The sequence below is a fragment of the Pholcus phalangioides genome, unplaced genomic scaffold (genome assembly GCF_987345545.1).
Source record: "Pholcus phalangioides strain wild (caught in Gottingen) unplaced genomic scaffold, Ppha-v1.0 ptg000042l_1, whole genome shotgun sequence".
NCBI classification, from domain to species: domain Eukaryota; kingdom Metazoa; phylum Arthropoda; class Arachnida; order Araneae; family Pholcidae; genus Pholcus; species Pholcus phalangioides.
Genome location: NW_028301628.1, coordinates 8,811,815 through 8,834,384, shown reverse-complemented (window position 1 = coordinate 8,834,384; position 22,570 = coordinate 8,811,815). Strand labels below are relative to the sequence as shown.

The 22,570-nt window shown below is 31.8% G+C and overlaps 1 protein-coding gene across 1 annotated transcript in view; it reads left to right on the top strand.

Moving 5' to 3' along the window:
• LOC149064434 (uncharacterized) overlaps positions 1–16,698 on the top strand; it is a 46,186-nt gene extending 29,488 nt beyond the window's left edge. Inside the window, exons 11-18 of the mRNA XM_089255190.1 lie at positions 459–508; positions 1,904–1,990; positions 2,339–2,442; positions 4,907–4,982; positions 7,074–7,162; positions 9,546–9,788; positions 11,006–11,196; positions 16,505–16,698. Coding sequence (XP_089111316.1) covers positions 459–508; positions 1,904–1,990; positions 2,339–2,442; positions 4,907–4,982; positions 7,074–7,162; positions 9,546–9,788; positions 11,006–11,196; positions 16,505–16,595 — 931 coding nt within the window. The 3' untranslated portion in view covers positions 16,596–16,698. The remainder of the gene's footprint in view (positions 1–458; positions 509–1,903; positions 1,991–2,338; positions 2,443–4,906; positions 4,983–7,073; positions 7,163–9,545; positions 9,789–11,005; positions 11,197–16,504) is intronic.
• The last annotated feature ends 5,872 nt before the right edge of the window (positions 16,699–22,570 follow it).

Genomic DNA, 22,570 nt, shown 5'->3' with positions numbered 1-22,570 from the left:
AGTTTCAGCCTTTTAAGTGTCGAAAGGTTTTTTCTAAAAAATTTTGTAGGGGCCTGCATATGTAGACTTGACTATTAAATCACATAAGCACCCCATGTGGAATTTCTAACAAATCATTACATGCAGGAACAAAAGTGTTCTGAGTGTATGTGTAGCCTTAACATATTTATGATGTTAAAGTTATGAGTGTTTCATTTTCGAAAGTACTGGTATGTGTTTTTCATATTAGAAGTGAAAGTAAAGGGGATGCCTGAATTTTTGTGTTTATTGCAAGAATTGTGTTGAAGGTCTGCTTTCAACTTTAAGGAGAGGTTTTTTTTTGTAAATGAAAGATCGGCTTACTTTCACTTCTATAAGTTGGAAAGTGGCTTGATTATTTACTAACTGACTTTACTGTTTTCTCATATATAAAAATTATTTTGATTAATGAATAAATTTATTCATTGATGTGTTTTTAGGCATGTGAATATTGGGTCTTTTTATCAAGCCAAACTACCAGTTTGCAACTGTGAGTACTTTCTTCATTAAGTACTGTATTTTATTTTTATACATTTAAGTAATTTTCTTTGCTTCGTGCTGTTTCAGGTTCAAATCAACTTGAAGTTATTTTTGATGTTTTAAAGATCAAAATTTTCCAGAAGTTTTTTAATTAAAAAGAATGTATATACTGTCGAACCCTGTTATACCGTCCTCGGTTGTAGCGCCAACCCTGCTTACCGCCACAAATTTTGACAATTGACTGAATGCGTGTAGGAACCAAAACAACCAGTGTATTCCACGAAACAGGGGGGAAAGTTTACAATGAGCATACTGCACAAGTTTTTCAAGGTTGGTAAGATAATTTTTTCAAGAGAGCATATTTTTACTCCCTGATCAGTTCTATCATCTCCATTGATTTACTCCATTCAAATTAATGCCGAAAGGTGGTGTTCTTTCAATACCTGAGAAACAAAAAATTTGTGATTATCAAACCAATACGGACTAAAAAGCAATGGCACCATTGTTTAACTTTGTTTATTTTGTTTTTTTACTTATAAAATACATCGCGCTAAATTTACTCAGTATTAAAATAATTTCAGAGGTAAGTGCAAAATGTGTATCTCTTGAGTATTATATCAAGAAATATTTAAGTAATATTGTGCAGTTTTTAAAATTTTAAGAATTTTTTCATCTTAAAATTGAATGTGTCTAAAACAGGTTATTTTATTTATGGAGTAATACTAATAAGACACTGAGATACAGTAGTTCATAATAAACGTGTAAATTTATGTAATGAAGCATCTCTGAAATGTTATTACAACCATGATCCGATATAACGCCAAACTTGTTATATTGCCAAAATTCTTTGAGACGGATGGTGGGGTTATAATGGGGTTCAACTGTATATTATACTTGTTTATATGTAGTTTTTGATTCGAATTATCTACCCGGTGAATCAGGGTTCATACAAAAATATAAAAGCAAATTGCAAGCCTTTTTTGCCAATTATTCCATTTCCTTTACCACTTGTCATTGAACTTCAAAAACTAAGAATCTTTGTCTCCCCTTGCCAAGTGGATGACTACTTCCACAACCAGTTCATTCCTAAAGTGCCACTTCTCAAGTAATTCAATAGTGCAACAAGAAGTTATGATAATGCTGAAAGATATAGTGAAGAGGCCTGTCATTTATGTCTCTGTATGAACATTGCCAAAAATGCCTAGTTTCATAAGGTAATTACTTCAAAGGCAATGTCTGTTAAATAGATATTATTTTTATGCATTCTCATTAATAAAAATAGTTCTGTATTTTTTTAATGTATTGGTATTAACATATGCATTGGTACTGCATATTTATTCGTGAAGGATTTGTCTTATTTTTTTTATCAGTTTTCTCTTTGATTTATATTGTTTTTTTTTCACAGCCAATTTCAAAGATGCTTTGTTTACTGAACATAAAGCTGATAAGGTTTGGGATCCAAACTCTGTGAAGCATTTGTCTGATGAAGAAAGTTAGTTCATGTTTTCTATAGTTTCTCTATTTTTTTGATAGTTTGATTCTGTACAATAACTCATTTCCAGAAATCACAGGGTTCTCAGTAAAATATGAAATATTTGGCAAACGTTACTGAAAAATTCCATAGAGGGGAAAAAATGTGGAAAACATGTGGAATTTTAAAATTTTGAATTATATTTCTTTCTGCGGAAGTTTTGGTCAGGAAATGTGTGGTAAATTTTTGAGTTTTGGTCAGGGAAATCATCAAGCAGATTTTGCTGAAAACCCTGAATTACTTGTGTACCTTATTGTCTTAGTGTCATCAATTTGTACCCTGATTTCAACACTTTAACATCTTATTTAGTTGATTCATACCTGGAGTTGGCATGCTCGTCTGTTGTACCAGGAGGTGGAAGAAATAAAGAATATGCTCTCCATTTGCTTCATATGTGTAGGGGGAATATCAAAGTATGTTTGAAATTTTTCAGAATAAAAATGAATTTTATATTTAAGCTTAATTTGATCATGAGCTCATAATTTTTTAGTTTTACTTCACTATGACTATCGAGCATTTTCCTTCATGAACATTAAGCAGTGTGCTTGTGTGTGTGTGTGTTTTTCCTTGTGATATTGTTCTTTATCCACAAAAGCTGAAACATAGTTAGGGAGTACATAAGTGTACCGGATAAGTAATTTATTTCAAAGCTCAGAAAAAAAAATTGTGTTAGCTTTATAATATATATACACAGTGAAAGTTTCTGTACCTCAAATAATCCATTTCCCTCCCCCCTGAATAATATAACTGTCTCATACAAAGGATGTGATGCAGATATGAAGTGATGGAAGTAAAATTCTACAAGCCTGTGTGGGTAATCAAAACACTGTCTCCTTGCTATCCAGGCGATTGCACTAGACCACTATGCTACTGAAGCACTGATCTTTTACTTCCTTAGTGAATATACACTCATGTCCATAAATAAAAGATAATTCAGAATCACACGGAAATCGAAATCTAAAGTAAAAATTTCACCTGTAGAATTATCACACACATCTGCAAGAATGATATGCAAATTTCAGGAAGCCACCAGATGATGCCGATAGTACGTCACAATGAGAAGAGTGTAAGATGGGGGTATATAAGGAATGGTGGCAAAGAAGTAAAATTGTTCACAAGAGTTCTGTAAGGCGCTCAGTGCCATAAGCGAATAGTTATGACACAGAGGACGCATGTGGATGATTTTTTGCGTGGTAGAATTATCGGCCGCCTGGAATGTGGGCGTACTCAGATGGAAGTATCCGAGGAACTTGGAATTGCCCAAAGTGTCATCTCTAGGCTTTGGCAATGATTCCAAGATAACGGAAATGTCAGTAGATGTTACAGTACAGGTCGCCCCCGAGTTACAACGCCGTATGAAGACCGGTATTTGGCAGTAGCTGCCAAAAGAAGCCGACGGAGCACAGCATCCGACCTGTCTCGTCAGCTACCTGCAGCCACGGGTACCACAGTTTCAAGGCAAACCGTGTACAGACGTTTGGGAGATATTGGTCTATATGCTCGCAGGCCTTTCATATGTGTTCCGCTCACGGCAACTCACTGTCGGCAGCGATTAGCCTGGAGTAGAGAACATGAAATGTGGACATCGTCACAGTGGGCTTGTGTGATGTTTTCCGACGAGTTCAGGTTTAGCTTGCAGTCTGATTCACGTCGGACTTTCATATGGAGAACGCCAGGTACCCGTTACCACTAAGACAACATCATTGAACGACACTGTTACGGTGGTGCAGCATTGCTCGTTTGGGGTGGAATTATACTGGGTTCCAGAACAGATCTGCATGTTCAAACCGGAACCATGAAAGCTCAAATTTATTGGGACATCATTCCGGAACAACATGTACATTAGTTTAGGGGTGCCATGGGCGCAGAATTTGTGTTTATGGATGGCAACGGCCGTCCTCACCAAGCAAACATCGTAAACGAATGCCTTGAATCTGAGGATATAACCCGTATGGAATGGCCAGCATTCTCACCTGACTTGAATCCGATAGAGCATGTGTGGGACATGCTTGGCCGACGAGTTTCAGCCCGTCAACCACCTCCTACATGTGTACCTGAACTTCAGAGAGCATTGCTTGCTGAGTGGAGTGATCTTCCCCAAGATCAGATCGATAATTTGATACTCAGCATGCCTAGGCGTTGTACGGACTGTATTTCATCGTATGGGAGACATACAATGTATTAACCATCGTACCAACCATGTAATAGTAAGTTTTTGTAAAGGAGATATTTTTTACAATTGCTCCAGGGAGCAAAAATCGTAGTTTTTATGAATGGTATCATACATACACCATCGTTTTTGTTCTTTATCTTTTGTTTAATAAATGGGCTTTATGAATAAGTAACGTTTGTTTTGTTTCTGAACCTTTATTTGTCGGAGCTGGCATTATCCTTAATTTATGGACATGAGTGTATATAGCCTATATTGAACGGGACAACAATGAGCAGCCACCTAACTCAGCTAATATCTCATAATGACAATAGCCCCATTTCCACAGACAATGAGGTAAATATATATATAGAGAGATTATATTATTCTTCGCTATTCATACAAAACACTGATTACTAGATGTGATGCAGAGATAAATTTTTAGAAAAAAATCGATTAACTGTGACATATTACCACATATATATGTAAAGAAGACTGATTATTATTCTGCTTTCTGTGATAAAGGTACTAACTATTTGTGGATTATTCCTCTTCTGGATGTAAACGGGTTAAATATGCATTGATGTGCAATCACCCTATGTATTTATCAAATATTGACTTCAATATATGAATGTTTGGAAATTTGTTCGGAAATAAAGGTTGTGTGTGACACAACTAAGGTATTTTTTTAATTGTTGTTCTTTACTTATTTGATGGTTTTGTTTCAGGATGCTATTCTATCTGTGATGTGCTCGTCACCTGAGTTGCCTGCTAATCACGCTCTCTTAAGTTATAAATATTCAGGTACTTTTTTCTAATTTCATTTTTCGATAAAGTTGTGAATAAATTTCTATTGATGTTATTTTTAATCTGCGTAATGGAAATAATGTGTTAGTTTGACGGCACACAGGGCTTGAGTTATAAAGAGAGACTTCATTTTTTGAATATGCTTACATTGGATGAACGCAGGTGTCGAGGAGATATGATAAAAGTGTTCAAAATTTTCAACGGAATGGATAAGATGACCATGAACTTTTAGTACACTGCCAATCGACTGCTTTTACAAGGAGACACCAGTATCGATTGGTAAGGGACAATACGAGGTTATGGTGTCGCAGGGAATTTTTCTCTAATAGGGTTGTTAATAAATGGAATAGCTTACCCCCGGAGGTAGTTAATTGCCCCAAAGCAGAATGGGCCAAAATCTGTGACATACGTCGCAGAACAATTTGGAAGAATTTCAGAAAAAGTGCAAAAAAACACTATTACATGTATGGGAATTTTTACCGCAGAACATTTCCAGTGAGGAGAGCTTGTCTCAGAACAGTGCTAAACATTCTGCTTTGGGGATTAATTGTAACACAATTGACACGTTTAAAAAGAAATACGATAAACATGTTGGGGTAAATTGAGAAGCTATCCATACTTAGAATGAGACAACCATAAATACATTATGGGCATTGTATAGTATTTTATCATATGTATATATTGTTTATAACTTTTGTGATTGTGTTTTTAATTGGGTTGCTGTATTTTTGAAATATATGACATCCTTATTTGTTATGAGCATCTTTTTCTCAGCCACCTCGTTGTGGCATTGTATTTGTATTTGAAAATGGGTCTAATCTGTGTCCCATCTGATTGAATTAGCCTATTTTTGTGCATGAAATGATGGCCTTGAATGAGAATATTTAGAAATAAGCTAGTCATGTACAATACTGTATTATGAAAATGGGCACATGCATGATACTCGGGAAAATGAAATGAATTATAAATAAAGTGTACATAAGATTATTTTCTGTCAAAAAAATGCAGTGATTTTTGACCGCCTCTATTTTTTGCCCTTTTGTGTGAAAGTCATTCACTTTTTTCAACCAGACAGATGAATCTGCTAAATTATATTACTAATTGCTAAATTCTATTACTAATTGCTAAATTCTATTACTAATTGCTAAATTCTATTACTAATTGCTAAATTCTATTACTAATTGCTAAATTCTATTACTAATTGCTAAATTCTATTACTAATTGCTAAATTCTATTACTAATTGCTAAATTCTATTACTAATTGCTAAATTCTATTACTAATTGCTAAATTCTATTACTAATTGATGAATTCTATTGCTAAATGGTGTACATTAAATTTCTTTCACTCCCGAAAACTTTGACTTAAAGGAAGAAAACTTCAAGTTGAGGGAAAATTTCAACACTGAAACACAGAAAAAGTTCTGGGGCTGAGTGAAAACTTTGAGTTAAACAGATATTCAAGTTACTGAAATTTGACTTATCATGAATTGACTGAATATATATATTATCACTCCAGTTTCTTATGGGAAAGAAATATGCTTTTAATGTTAAATATAACATAGTTAAATGTCAATTAAAGTTTATGAAATTTTATGATAAATAATAAATTAAAAAAAAAAATTACAAAGTTATGCATTCAGAACAGTCTAAAATGTATAACCTTTGTTTCCAACCCATTACAATCATTCTATTTTCAGCTATCATTATGTGAAACTTACAGAATATCCCCTGTAGAAATTGAAAAACGATATTGTTGTAATAATTATTCCTTATTGAAACAGAAGTTTCAGGGGCAAAAAATCATCATTGGTACGAGTTCTCCCCAACAACCTTTTGCTCAGGAAACTTCTCTTCCGATTGACAATAGTTGTTAATGTTTGATGTCCTTATCATTTAATTATACTTGTGTGTTTTATCATTATTATACCTGATTGAGTATTATCCCATAAAATATATTAGCCTAACTAGGAATGAAACTGTATATTTCATTAATTATTTTCACAAAAATTTGCTGAAAAATATTTTGTATGAGAATGATATCCTAACACTTCTTTTTTTTTTTTTTTTGCTATTTCTGTGATTTTTCAGAGACAGATAAATGGAGTTCAGAGGAAATTGATGCCTATCATCAAGGGTTGCTTAGATGCGATAAAGATTTTTTCAGCATAGCAAAAGAGGTTATTGTCAATTTAAATCTTGCATAATTTTCACAATTTTGTACTTTTGTATATAAAAGAAATTCCAGCAGTTTTCACTGAAAAGATGTTTTTAAATATATACAGTACAATGACCAAAACATGCACCTGTAATTTTAGGCATGTATGTTACTTCTCAAATCTAGTAAGATTTGAATTTGATACGAATCAAAATTTTAAATCGAAAACAAACTAATGCTTCTGCTTCATGAACTTTAAATAAACTCTACTGTATTCATTTTTCTAATGTACCCTCCCCACCTATTTAGATATTTCAGAAGTGCTTAAACAGTCATGTGAGAACACATAATTCGAAGGCCATTTTTACAGTCTTCATTCATTTTGACTGTAATATGAGCCAGACAGAACAGCCTGCGATGTGTAAAATTACCAGGGTGTTTAAGCAACCACTAACAATGTTCCCTCCAAGATGTATGTGTCTACAGCCATGCAAGGCAGAAAATCCCTCTTGCACTTGGAAAAATTGCGTATTGGTTATTGTGCATGAATTAATCAAAATTTTAAATCGAAAACAAACTAATGCTTCTGCTTCATGAACTTTAAATAAACTCTACTGTATTCATTTTTCTAATGTACCCTCCCCACCTATTTAGATATTTCAGAAGTGCTTAAACAGTCATGTGAGAACACATAATTCGAAGGCCATTTTTACAGTCTTCATTCATTTTGACTGTAATATGAGCCAGACAGAACAGCCTGCGATGTGTAAAATTACCAGGGTGTTTAAGCAACCACTAACAATGTTCCCTCCAAGATGTATGTGTCTACAGCCATGCAAGGCAGAAAATCCCTCTTGCACTTGGAAAAATTGCGTATTGGTTATTGTGCATGAATTAAGAGTGTAAACTTGTGGTATTTCACTATATTGTCATACTGCACCAAGTAACATTCCAAGCCCATTATAACTATGTGGGGCCCCCCCCCACATAAGTTTTTTGTGCTCCCTCCAAAGGTTTATCCCGCGTGTCAATCCCAATTGGGATTATTATTAATATACCTGATTGAGTATCGTCAATGCTAATGATGCAATCAATCAATGCTAATGATGCAATTTTTCCTGAATGGTGGATCGCCATCCACTTCCCCCATCTCTGCACCGCCTATGCTGCTCATGATGTGTACGAGAAAGCATGCTGCGATGATTTATGGGACAAGAAACTACTACTACTAAAAATCATTTTTTGTATGATGAGAAAGTTGTGGTTGCAACTGATTTGTAAGTAGGTAGGATATTAAAAAAAGCAGCAAAAGTTTGGTGTATTTATTTACTATTCCTTTGAAATATTTGTTATGGGCCCACCTTGTGCTCGGGAAAAAATTAGTAATCATTAGCTAGTCAAGATCAGACACATCCAAAACTATTCCATTGATTACATCAATAGCTAAATGAAAAGGAATTACTGCATTTCAAATTATTCAAATGGTTGTTTTTAAGCAAACCATTTTGCTATATTGGTTGATTCACATCTCTGGAATTAAAAAAAACCATGATGAGGAAGACGAGCTCTAAATGGTCTGTAGTTCGCACCAACTAGCAACAACAATTTATACTCCTTGATTTACTAATGCTTAAACCATTAATTAATACACTTAAAGCACAAGCTAAAAATATAGTGTGTTGAGTCAATAATCATGTGTGTAATGATCCAGTGCATTCATAGCAAAATTCACAATTGTAGGCGGGTACATGCTCTTTTAACGGGAGAAAGGTGGTTCACTGAGGGTGTGAATGGTGATCGGGGTGTATATATATATTTCCGCCCTCCCCCCTCCCCCCCCCCCCCCGATGCCAATGATCCGCTCACATAAAGCAAATCATTTAAGGACAGTGCATGAGATGTGCTGAGGGGATACAAAACAGTTTAGCCGACACCCCCTTACTTCATAAGTAAGTCAGGATGTGGGGGAATAGAGAGGTCTACTTGAGGACTCTACTTAAGAGCTCAGGTGTCCACAAACTAGGGTGTTTCTCATTTTTGGTATTCCTAGTAAAGATGGAAAATAAAGATGTCATTAAGAATATTTAATATTTTCACAAAGGGTAGTTGATGATGTAAGCATCTTTCAGACCCCCTCTCCCATTGATGCTGACTTGAATGGCTCCTAACCTTACTTAACTCTGGACAAATCACATCTCTTGAGTTAACCCCATTTTAAGAAGTTCTGTTCTGATGATTTATTCATTTTGTTGAAATTTTCACGAGTGAATTTTTTAGAATTTCTACCCATTGAAATCCTCACCAATATTCATTTTTATTAAAATGTTTAATAGCTATTAATTCATAAATGTTCATCAACTGCATCACAAACTTTGTCAACTGAAAAATTATGTATATTTTTTTAGATTCCAACCAAAACTGTGAAGCAGTGCATACAGTTTTATTATCTGTGGAAGAAAGTGTGTCCAGATGAATATAAAAGAATCAGGCTGATAAGGCGAAGGAAAGAACAAGAATCATTGTACTATAACCTTAGATCCAAAGAGGAAGAGGAGGAGGAAGCTGCAAAACTGGATCAGCTGGGAGACCAAGGCCAGCAAAGAGAGAAACGAGTAGAATTGTCTAATAATGCTCAAGATAAGATAGAGGTGATTCTAAATTCAGTTCTTTCTGTATATGCCGATGTATGATTTCTTTTGAATGATTTTATTTCTATTTCATTTAAATTTCAAGTATTTCTTATTTAATCCACTCTTAATCTGCCCCGATCACTTATTGACTGTTGACTTAGTAGGCTTCTCAGTTGCTTATTGGTTACTTACTTGAAATGCTTTAGTTTTAAAATGATGTGTAGATGGAGTATGAGTATGTTCTGCTTCTCTTGACTTTGTTTTATGACTATTAGCTAGCAAAAAAATTTCAAGTCTGATCTTCTGCTAAAAAACATTTTTATCTTGTATGCAAAGAAGTAAATCTCCAACTATTTGCACACTCAAAGAATTAAAGCTTAAAAAAATTATAACTTTGAATATATGGGGGGGGGGGGCCCTTGTGCACACTTTCGAATTTTTTGATTTTTGACTGCTAACAAAAATTTTTGCGCATATATATATATATATATATATATTAAAATTTTTCTTCTACCTTCACTAGAAGTATTTTAATATAAACTGCTGGCAGACATGCTAATGTTTTTCATTAAAATGTTCTTTTCTCAAAACAATGTTTGTCAGATGAACATATTTTTCAATGTCCACGTGTTCAAATGTCTTGAAACTTTATGTGTGTTTCAGCACTAAGATGTTACATGTTTTAATAAGAGGATTTCTTATTAAAATGATTTAAAGAAATTTTATGGTGCAAAATAAAAGTGAATTTTGGCGATTTTCGAAGTTTCATGTTGTGGAAGTTAAAACTTAAGGAAAAAAAAACCAAAATTATTGAAATCCTAAATGTTCATATTAAATTGCATAAAAATGTCCACAGAATTTGAGAGAAAAAAATGAGTGCCTTAAGTGAGTAGAAATATTTTAAATGTGTTCCTTAAAGGCAGGGGATTTTTCCCATTGGAAAGCATGGGAAGTCAAGATTGTGCACCAACCAGATTTATAGAGGTTATAATTCATATTGTGCTTGTTCAAATCCAGGGCCGTAACTAGGCTGGGGCAACCGGGAACAAATATTCCATTGTTTTGCTTAATAACCCTGTCAAGGAACCTCCAAGAAAAAGTCAGCCCCGAGAAGGCACGCTACGACCCTATTTGGATCTAAAGCTTATCCTATTAGAAAGAAGTGCATTTTTCTTATTTCTTCTAAACAGGGTTCAATCTTCAAATGTATTTATGGAAATTAAAATATTTTTCAGGAAACCACCAGCAAATATGTTGCCGTAAATGGACAGGATTCCATCGTAAGGAGCTCAGAAACGTCCAAATCAAGTTCACATGTTGTTACTACCGTAACAAATCACAATGGATTGAATGCAATGACACCTGCATCAATTTATGAGTTTCCTCTTGACCCTGCTGAGGAATTCCCATGCAAAGTCTGTGGGAAGTGAGTCTATCTCCTTGTTGCATGTTTATGGTTAATTTCAGAACCAGTATTGCTTTCTCTGAAGATTTTCTTTGAATCCATCTGATTGGTTCAAATTTACTCTTATTTCAAGTAAATTTGAACCAATCAGAAAGATTCAAAGGATTCAATGACTTGAAATCTTATTTCAAGTAAATTTATATTAATTTATATATGCAACCTTTACATCAATTCAGTACAGTCCAACTTTGTTCCACAAACTTCACATTAGATTCACACACATTCCAACATGTACCAATTTGTTAGAAATTCTGCACAGGAATGTGGACGAGGTGCATGTGTAGTTTAGTAGTAGTCTAACTTTGTTAAGACTAACTTTCTTAATGTAAATTAGATATTTTTCACATTGGATTAATATTGGAAAATAATAGTAATGACTTCTTTTAATATTGAGAATATGAATGCTGACACCCATGAGACAAATCAGCAATCATACTTCATATGAAAGCCACCCAATTCTCCTCTTCAGAATTTTTATGTAGAAACAAATCCAGGAGATTACAGGGCTTTTCAACAACTGGTGATGATTCCTAGTAATTCAACAATGCTCTTTAATTTTGTAATAGATATTTATTTTTTTATTTTCTCCCATGCTTCATAACTGAGTTAGGTTTGCTCATTCCTTGGTCTTGGTTTTTGATCAAATACGTCCACTTGACTTATAATCAAGGACCTCAGTTTTATAGCCATAAAATGATGAATACATACTTTTCTATGAACCCTGTGTATATAACATTTGCTTAGTTTGCTTTCACTCTGATATATTTTCTATAAATTCAACAAGGTTAAACATATAGGGTTTCTGTTCTTATCATTGTCTAATTGTTAATTCCTAAATCGTTAGTCTTAGAAGAAATTGGCAATATGAAAAATGTTCCAAATGTTGTCATGCATCCTCCTAATAGCCAAAAATATATATTGATATCTCTGAAAAAAAGTGGCAATATGTAATTTTTTATTTGGTTCTTATAAGTCATATTTAATAAAAACAGTTTCATGCACTGACATGCAGTGTTATCTAAAAAAATTTTGAAGAGTAAATTCACTCCTCTCCAAAATTTTAAGGGGTAGTTTTGTAAAAAAAGAGAATAGTATTTTTTAAATGAAAAACAAAGAAATACCTATTTAAAAAAATTTCCTAAAATTAGGAGTACTTTCACTCAATAAAATTTGAAGGAGTAAAATTGAATTTTAGTGCATGAATCACACATCTAGATGCACATTAACGAACACTGCTAACAGGTTAAAACAAAAAAAAAATTAATTCTTGAAACCAAAATTGACAGAGTTATGAAACTTATTTTCTGAATTAGGTATATTCCTTGTCAGATCAGCCAAAGTTTAAGGAACCATATAAACATTTACATCTAATAACCAATATCCTTTTCTCAAGACTTCATTCAGTGACATCAGGAGTTGTTAAGGTGTTCTTTCTGATGATCAAGTTCAAATGATCGAAATTACTTGTATCTAAAATGATTTTGTGTATGATGCCTCAACTTTAATCATGTACAGCTCTGAAGAAAAGGGTCCTAAGGTGTCATCCTCAAAAAATTATGAAAAAATTAAAGTAAATTCATAAATACACTCAGAGACACATAAAAACAGAAAGAATTAACGGGGGAGTGCAATTATTAAAGCTGCAAAAAGTAATTATATAAAAATGACAAAAGTTGGCTACTCATTGCCTCTTGCTCTTCTTGACGATGTTTATAGAAAAATGTCTTTTCAATTTCTCCTCCAGGTTTTCTTTTCTAGAAACTAGTTATTTTTATTTGTTCTTTCTGTCTGTCTAGTATCTATTCAGCACAGAGGTTGTGTCGTTTGAATGTCACTTCAAAAAAAACCACTCTAGAATTGCATTATTTCAAATTGAATCAAATCAAATTTATTCATTTCCAACATACAGAGATTTAACATTAATTTTATAAAACATATTTATCATCCAGGTGCTACAATGCCTGTATAGATGATTGAAAATTTACATTATAATTAACAAATAAAATAAAAAATGTGACATGAACACAGAAACATGGAAAAAAGACATATACAACATAAATGAGACAAAATTATCAATGTCAAATAAAAAAACACAGATAAAAATTAACAATGAAAAAACACACACACATAACATAAAAAAGACAATTCTTATTGCACTATGAGAAATGTAAAATAAACAAAACATTAAATATATATAAAAAATGCATGGAAAACAAATGAAACCCACACATACATAGACAACACAAATGAGAGAATTTTTTTTAAATTGAAAAATATACGTAATTAAAGTGGCAAAGATAAGTGAATAAATTTTTTATTGCTCCTCCTAAAGGACAAAATAAGAGTCTACATCGTCTATTGAAATTAATAATTTAAATAATGATTTTTTGAATGCTACATGTGTGGGCATATTTTGTATTTCTAGTGGTAATGAATTATATAATTTTGGAGCTAAATAATAAAAATATTTACGAAAAATTTCTCTAAAAGTAGGAATATGGCAAATCATATGAGGTCTTCGCTTGGATACATTATCTTTTAAATTGCATAAGCCTTTATTATGATTTAAGAAAAGAATAATATGGAAAAAACACTATGGCGCAAAGGAAGTACATTAAGATTTCTAAAAATTTTAGAAGAATGAGACTGACCCCGACTCAAAATTTTGAAAACTTTTTTGGATTGAAAATAAAGGCAATAAATTAGTTTTATTAATCACCACCCCATGTAATTTTACCATCATTTATAAGTGAATAAAACCATGCATAGTACAGGTCTTTTAAAAAATTAGCAGAAACTTTCTTACTTATATAATAAAAATTACATAAAAAATGAAGTTTTTGAGGTAATTCATGAACATGGGATTTCCATTTTAAATTGTTGGCAACATTTAAACCCAAGTATTTAATACTATTTACTTCTTGAATCGCAATTACAATTAGGTTGCAAATCACAAGCGAGGGTGTGAAATTTAAGATTAAGATGTAAATCAGTTTGCATAAGATTAAAATTGACATATTTTGTTTTCTGTAAATTTAATTTTAAATTATTAGCATAGAACCATATTTGGATTGATATCAAATCGTAGTTAATATGATTCTTAAGACTGTCAAGATCTTCACATGAGTACATTAATACATAATCGTTGGCATAAGTGATCATGGAACTGTAAAATTCCAAATTACATAGATCATTTAATGAAAATTAGAAAAAGCAAAGGACTCGATGTAGATTCGTGGAACTCCTCTATTTATTTGGACATAATTACTCAAATTATCCTGTATTTTGACTCTGTTCCCTATTATATAAATATAAAGTGAACCAATTTAAAATATAACCCAGAATAAGTTTTTGAATGAGAATATAATAGTTTATATTGTCAAATGCCTTTAAAATATCTAAAAATATTGCAACAGTAAATTTGCTCTTGTCAGTTCCATTATAAATAAATTTCGAAAAGGGCATTTTCAGCACCTTGTCCTTTTATAAAACCAATTTGGTTTTCAGCAAAAAGACATTGTAGAATACAAAAAATTATATATTCTAATTGAAAGAATTTTTTCAGTAAGTTTAGAAAAAACCGATACAATTGAGATAGGCCTACAATTCAGCAGAGAATTTTTATTACCAGCTTTAAAAACAAGAGTAATAGTGGCTCGTTTCAGTGACTCAGGAAATACAGCAAGTTGAAATGAGCTATTTATGAACTTTGTGATAAATGCAACATTATTTATAGCAAACTCTTTAATCAAATGGATATTAATTCCATCATAATCATAGGAGTTACTTTTAGAGAAAGAATTTAAATTATTATGTACCTCAAGATCGACTACATCAAAAAAGGCAAAGAAATTTATGATAAATGAAAAGTATTTTAAAATCATCACTGTTACCAGAGATAGCAACGTATTGTCGTTTATATGATCAAAGTGGGTGTTGAATTGATTTGCAAGTTCTAGGGTATCAGCAGAATCTGACAAAACAATAGCTTTATTTTGGTTTTTGGCAATACTGTTAATAAACTCCCATTTATTTTTATTTGTATTGCGTTTCATGAACTGTTGCTTGTAATATTCATTTTTAACTAATTTAATACGAATTTTAAGTTTTTTAGCTGTGTATTGATACGCTGTTCTGTAGATTCTGTCAAGAGGATATTTCCACATTTTTTTATATAGTTTTTCTTTCTTTTCTACAAACCACACGTAGAAGTTCGTTTGTCATCCAGTTATTATTAAATTTATGTGTTCTCCTAGTGTGATATTTGAAAAACCGGTCATAATAGAGGTCAATACGAATGCAAACCTTTGATATTGCATATCGATATCAACATTATCCTTCCAATTGTAATTGTAATTATTTAGATAATTAGAAAGCATGTTCTTATAGATTACTGTAAAAGTCTTGCAATCAGAAATTTTCAGCTCAAAATTGTGTCAAGGCTCAATTTCATAGTAATGGGAGAATGATCAGTTAGATTATTAATAAGTATTCCAGAAGAAATAGTGTATAAGTTATTTTTTGGGATTTAAAAACATGATTGATACATGTTGATGTATCTCTCTCTTGTAGGTTTATTTATCAGGCCCTTAAAACGGTATTGGCTTAGGCAGTTCAAGTAATCCTGCACGTCAATACTGTTTGTAAAAGTGTCTATGTTTAAGAATCCCAATAATTATAGTATTATTGAAATTAAGGTTGGATAAAACCATTTGGAGCTCATTATTAAAGTCAGCTATAGTGAATTGGTGAGAGGAATAGACAGATAAAAGTGCAATATTAAATTCCCTACTTAATAATAGGCTACAATCTGCTATTGTGAAATGCATATCAGTCAGAAAGCCTAGATTTTTCCGTGCAAACACTGTGTATGGGTAAACACTCCGTACATACAGATTGGGGGGATCCGCAATCTGTTATTTTCTCTACAACAGAAAAACAAGTTGATCATCCAGTTTATTATACAAGTTCACTTCATTTCCTCTATTCATTTCCACAATTCATTTTCTCTGAGACCTACAGCTCTTTGAAATTTGCTATCAAACAGTGCACATATTTCACTGTGTATGTTTAATATTGATTACCACAATAGTTTTACTATTTCACTTACAATTCAGATAAGAAAACCACACTACTATTCCACTTTCATGGTTGCTGACAATATTTTATTTGACTTAAATGTAGATTGAATTATTTTCATATGCAGAAACTTCATTTGAAATTTTTTTGTTCCAGCTTGTTCACATTATATTGTTTTTCATTTCTTCAGGGTATTCAGCAAAGTGAAAAGCCGTAGCGCTCACATGAAGAGTCACAAGCAACCAGAAAATGACAAAAAGAATTACAAATACGACAGTTGAATCATGACAGTTTTGTTCAGACATGAGAAGTTTAGCAAAAGCTTTTCATATTTTCATTTCATATCTCTTTATTTTTAATCTTTATTCCTTCTTGGAAGAAGAATGCTCATAGTATTGTTATTGTTATGTCTGTTTTTTTTTTTTTTTTTTTTTTTTTGTATGTATTGCTTCATGTTTCTTGTTGTCTTTATGTACATATATATATCTCTTGAAGAGCTTTGTTTTCTCAAAGCAGTTCATTTTTTCAGTATTTTGAAACTTATGAAAAAATATATATTTTTCGCATAAGACAATTTCTACTCTCCTGCATTTAAACTATGGCACACACAAATTCTTTTTTTTTTTTTGTTAAAATATTGTGTATTTTTAGGTCTAAATTTTTTAATGTACTATGTGGTGCCAAATAATTTTTTCCTATTTCATGATTCAAGCAGTTTTAAAATGTACATTATCTCTTGTTTAGAATTGCAATTCTCAATTTTGATTTCCATGTTGCCATTTTTTTTTACTGTTATAACAATGGTTTTTGTTTGTTTGGAATATTTTAATTGTTTGAAATTACAATCATTTTTTTTAGTTATTATTTTACTTTAAAAATTTGGATGTGTTATTGTCATTGAATATGTTACAAAAATTGTTCTTCTACTTCGTTAACTAGTTAAGTATAAGTAAGTTTCTTAAAGTTTTTTTTTTCAGTTAAAAAAAGTTGTTTGCAATACACTTGTGGCTTTTTCAAGCCATCTGTGTCTTTGTTGTTTTTAATGTTATGTGATTGATTTGAAAAAGAGTATGTCAAATGTTATGTCTTAAAAAAAATTTCAGATGTTATTTAGAGAGAGGAAAAAAAACATGTTTGTAGCTTATGACAATGCTTCAGTGTTATCTGAAAATGTGTGAATGTGTATGTTTACTGTAAGTATGTGTTTGTATGTACTCTCATTGTCCTTCCCCTGCCATGAGATGAACTATTGATTCTGTATATAGCGTTACATTGTAATTGAACATTGTCTATTGATTGTTGTTCAGATGTAGAGTATACTTCTCTCAGCCTTTTTAGAGTCTTTCTATTATCTATTATAGATCATATAGAGCAGATTTAATGGTGTTCATGTACATAAATGAATAAATAAATATACACATAAATACACACAGTGGAGCCTCTTTACAACAGACTTCTCAATTGAACATGTTTCTTTATTTAACCTATTCTTTTATCAGAACAATTTCCAGCTGATTTTTTTTTTGTTATGAAATCCTCATTCGCTAATTGTTGTAGGCAAAATTTGGCAATTTGTTGTGTGGAGACTACACTGTATATGTGTATAAATCTTATTGTATACTGTGGGTGTATAACAGCCTTTTGCCAGATGTGTGGATAAGGTACCTAAAGCAGCATCTTGAAATTTTAAGTATAATGTCATATTTTTTAATATCATGGTACTGTATGTAAAAAAATGAAATTTCATTTATGAATGAATACTATCAATTTTTTTAGCATCTTTTGACAACGTTTTTTTAAATGTATTTTTGATTGCTCTGAAGGTACCAACACATAAACAGCTGGCTCTTTCGTACTCCTTACAGTGAGGTTATGTAAATCTTGGTTTCAAGTTTACAACGTGCTTACTGTGTAGGCATATAACTTTAATAACAATGTCTTTTTCCATCATCATTATTGTTATTTTTAGTAATGAATGATGAAACTATATATATATCAATTTACTTTCTGTTGATATTTTTATTCACCAGTAGCTTCAAAGATAATGTGGTTTTTGTGATAATTGTAACACTGAAGGTGGTCAGTTATTGAGTAGTAGTAAATAGAAGTTTTTTGACTGGGACGTTTTTACTGTAATCAGTCTTTACTTTTTTGGAACTTTTTTTGTAAATGAAAATTTTTGGATGATCGATGAAAAGGGAAAAAATATTGTACAATGTTTTTCAAAACCCTCTTTTTGAAAAGTATGAGTAAATGTGAACAAAAAAATTGCATGTTTTTTTTTTCTTCTTTTTAGCGCATCTAGATTGTTTTCTTGTGCAATAGTATCTGTCATCTTTAGGCGAAGATTTTCTCCTCTATGTGCTTGCCAATGTTGTTTGCTGTGCATATGCATGCATTGTTGTTGATATGATACCAAAGTAAATTTTCTAAAAATAGCAAAGAAGAAATGAAGTATCCTCTCTTGTGTAATTGTTGATAGCATTTTTGAATGTCAAAAAAAAAAAATGTATGAAGATATACTTCAATTTACTAAAACGCAATGGTTATTGCATGCTCGTTGAAATATGCAAATCTGTACTTAAGTTTTTGTTTCATGCAGGGTTTCTAAGAAAAGTAAATATATATTTGCTGCCATTACAATTTCTTTTCATCTTTATTTGCAAATAATAATGGGATATTTTTCAAATCCTGTTTTTGCTGTTTTTTTTATCTTGTGGATAGTATCAAATTCTCTCATTACTCATGTAATGAAAAAGTAAAATTTTTTATTGGACCCTCATTTTATTTACATTTGATCTCTCTTTTGCCATGTATAAATAATTAGGATAAAGTTTCCTTCAGTAAGATGAGCTTGTAATTTCTGGTATATAAACTGTTCCCTGAAAAAAGACTGAAGGGAAAATAGTTTGGGGAAAATTAAAGCTGTACTTTTATGACATACTGCACTAATTTTTAATTTAAGAGCAGAGGTACTAATAACTTGCATTTTAAATGAAATTCATCTTGCAATATTCTTTTAGCTTCATAGCTAAACTTCAAGTTTTACACTTTAAGAATTTAACTATTATTAATTAAACCAAAATATTTCATCATCCATCCGTGATTGAAAATTCATTTGCTGTTGATAAAATCAACAATTTTCAAGTCACATCTTTCATATGATCTCATAGGAGTTTATAACAAGTTTCTACCAAACAATATTCATATTCCCCCATTGTGTAATTGAAGGCAGAGAAAATTTTCCAATATATTTTTGTCCATTATTAATATAATCTAAAGGTATGTAAGATTCTGTATGTATGTGCAGTCATTATTTATGCTAAATGATCACAATTGATTTATCTAATTGTGATAATTTTCTGTTTGTGGCTGCTTATAGAAAAAAAATCAAAATTCTACATAAGTTACATTTGGATTTCTTAATGTTTATTTGAAAAAAATGGACATTAAAATTTATGTATTTTTTCAAAATTACAGTAATTTTGTTAAAACTGAAAGAACCAGAAATTTACTTTTGATACCCTAATAAACCATAACTTATCTTCTGGAAATCATATTACCAATGTTGTTTTTCCCTGCAGTATGTACTGTACTTTTTTTTAAACATAAATGCCAGTATTTTCTCAGTGCCATTTTTCTTGATTGTTCTTGCTCATTGAAGCATTTTCAGATTAAATAAAAATTATAACACAATTTGCAAAAAATATTTTTAATTATTGAAGATGCAAAATGTTGCCAAAATGTATTTTTGTGTCTTACCAAATCATATATTGTTCCTGTAATTATGTTCGGATTTTTTAAATTACCATCACAGTTGTTCGTGAAGTATGTTGAAAAGTGTAATTTGTTTCCTGCCTGAAAGTATTTGTTGCATATGATATTTTCTGTGAATATGTAAATTGAAATATATATATTGTTAGTTGGTTCCCTCTGGGTGAAAATTGGCTAGAAGGGTGGCTTTTTAGGTAGTTTCTGATACCTGTGTATTTGTAATTCACTGAGTTGTGGATTGATATGGTTACAAATATAATATAAATGAGGCGAAAGATTAATTTGACTGTTCGAAGAAGATTAGCGAAGTTGATATTTGTCAGTTTATGATTAGATATTGTTTTCAAGATGTATGCAATAACTCAAAAGTTCGGTGCTACCATGTTTCTCTGAAAATAATTCCTGGCAGGATTTTTCAGGATGCTCCTAATATAAACTTTTCCCCAAAAATTATACTATAAACTATAATATAAAATTCTTATATGAATTATAATTACATTTTCGTTAATACCCAATCAGGTATCCTTGTAAGAGAGGTGAACGCCTATGTAAACAGATAAATTTTTACAGTTTTATGGGAAAAAAACCCAAAAATCTAAGATATTTGTGAAATGATAACACAAAAATCGACAAAAAAGTGCAAACGCTAAACTTCATAAAATGTTTCTTTTGGGTGCCATCATTTAAAGTACAAGAAGTACAGTTTAGATTTTCAGGACCAAACGAGACAATGTGTTCATGTTGGCTGGAAATACTCATCAGAAGAAAGCTGTTCTACCAAAAAATAAGCCTTAGCATGATTTTTCAGGATGCTTCTAATATAAATACTACCCCCAAAAATAAGCCCTGTTGAATTTTTTGAAGCAAAAATTAATGTAAGACCGGCATCTTATTTTCAGGGAAACGTTGTACGTTTTTGAGTATAATAATTGTGAGGTAAACTAAAAAACTAAGTAATTTATGGAAGCGTTTCTTTTTCCCCTAAAGCCAATGTGATTTAAATATTTATTGCAAACAAAAAAGAAAATTCCCAAACACATATGGGCGTTTGGTATGAAATCATGATTGGCCTTTCTGATTCTATGGCATGAATTGTTATAATGCATCATTTTCAATTATATTTGTTGTTTTATATGTTTTATAATGATGGTTTTATGCATTTTATTGTGTTTTTAATGCTTAAAGTCTGCTAAGGCTTTCTTATGATGGCCAGCCACTTCACACATTGCCTTGACTTGAAATGCTGTCCACTTCACAAAGACTGGACTTAAGATAGCATAATACAGTCCAACCCACTTTTAACGAGAGTCTGGATTTGACACCGTATTGATGCATTTTGTTTGCTGCAATGTCAATTACAGCTGTCACTTTTAGTGAGCAGATTTTTCACAGTAGCTTGGATTTAATGAGGGATTTAAAGTGGGGGAGAACCTCTCCTTTATCCCCTGCCTTATCTAAATAATTCCCTCTAACATCCCTTAAGGTTTGTTTATAATGTGCTGAGTAACAACACTTCATCTAGAAGGAAGGGATACGAATAGAAAATGTAGATAAGAAACTGACCAATTAAAATTTGGTTAATCCAGTTGTTACTCAACTTCCAACTCCACTTGTTTGAGTGAAAATCATAACTGAAATTTTTGCCTTCCCGGGTGTTCTATTTTTTATTTCTTTTGAAAGAAATGTCCAAAACCAAAATTTTTATTGTCAAAGATGAAATAAAAATCATAAAGTTGCTAGAAAAAGGTTTAAAAAAATATTTCATAAGTCAATATATAGTAAAACACTTCAGATGCAATCACTCCCTCTTTTACAAATAATAATTTCCCTTGCATAATAAAAGTGCATTTCAAACCCCTGGTCGCCCCCTTTTTACAGACGAATTTTTTCCCCCCACTGGTGTCTGCAAAAAAGGGAGGCTTACCGTAATTTTAACATGGGCAGAGATATGGGAAGGGCATTGCCATTCCCCCTCCAGCATCAAAGACAGAGCCGACTCATCGAATATATATGGGTATATATAAATTGACATCATCATGCCCCCCCCCCCCGACTTTCAGGTCTATCTCCACCTATGAATTTTAAATATACTTGCTGTGACTTGAAAACAGATTTAATGAATATGAATGACCGGATTTAATGAGCATTTTTCGCTGCAAATGAGCTCCTCGTTATAAGTGGGTCCAACTGTATATACACCTGATTGCAAATCTTTTAAATCAAATCTTAGGGTAAGATAAAATTGCAGAAATGCAGACTTATTGTTTCACAACAGGAAAAACCCTGCCTTTTTTTTTTCCACTCCATTTCTTGTTCTATTTGCCAAACATTCGAAATCTGAACCTTACCAACACAGAGCTTAAAGGGGAAAAAGAAACACGTGAACCAGAAGGTTTAATCAGCACTTTGGATTGTAATGTTTGAAATGAATTGACGTTGTTTGTTTTAAATATATAAGTGGGACAGCTGTGTGGGACTGTGT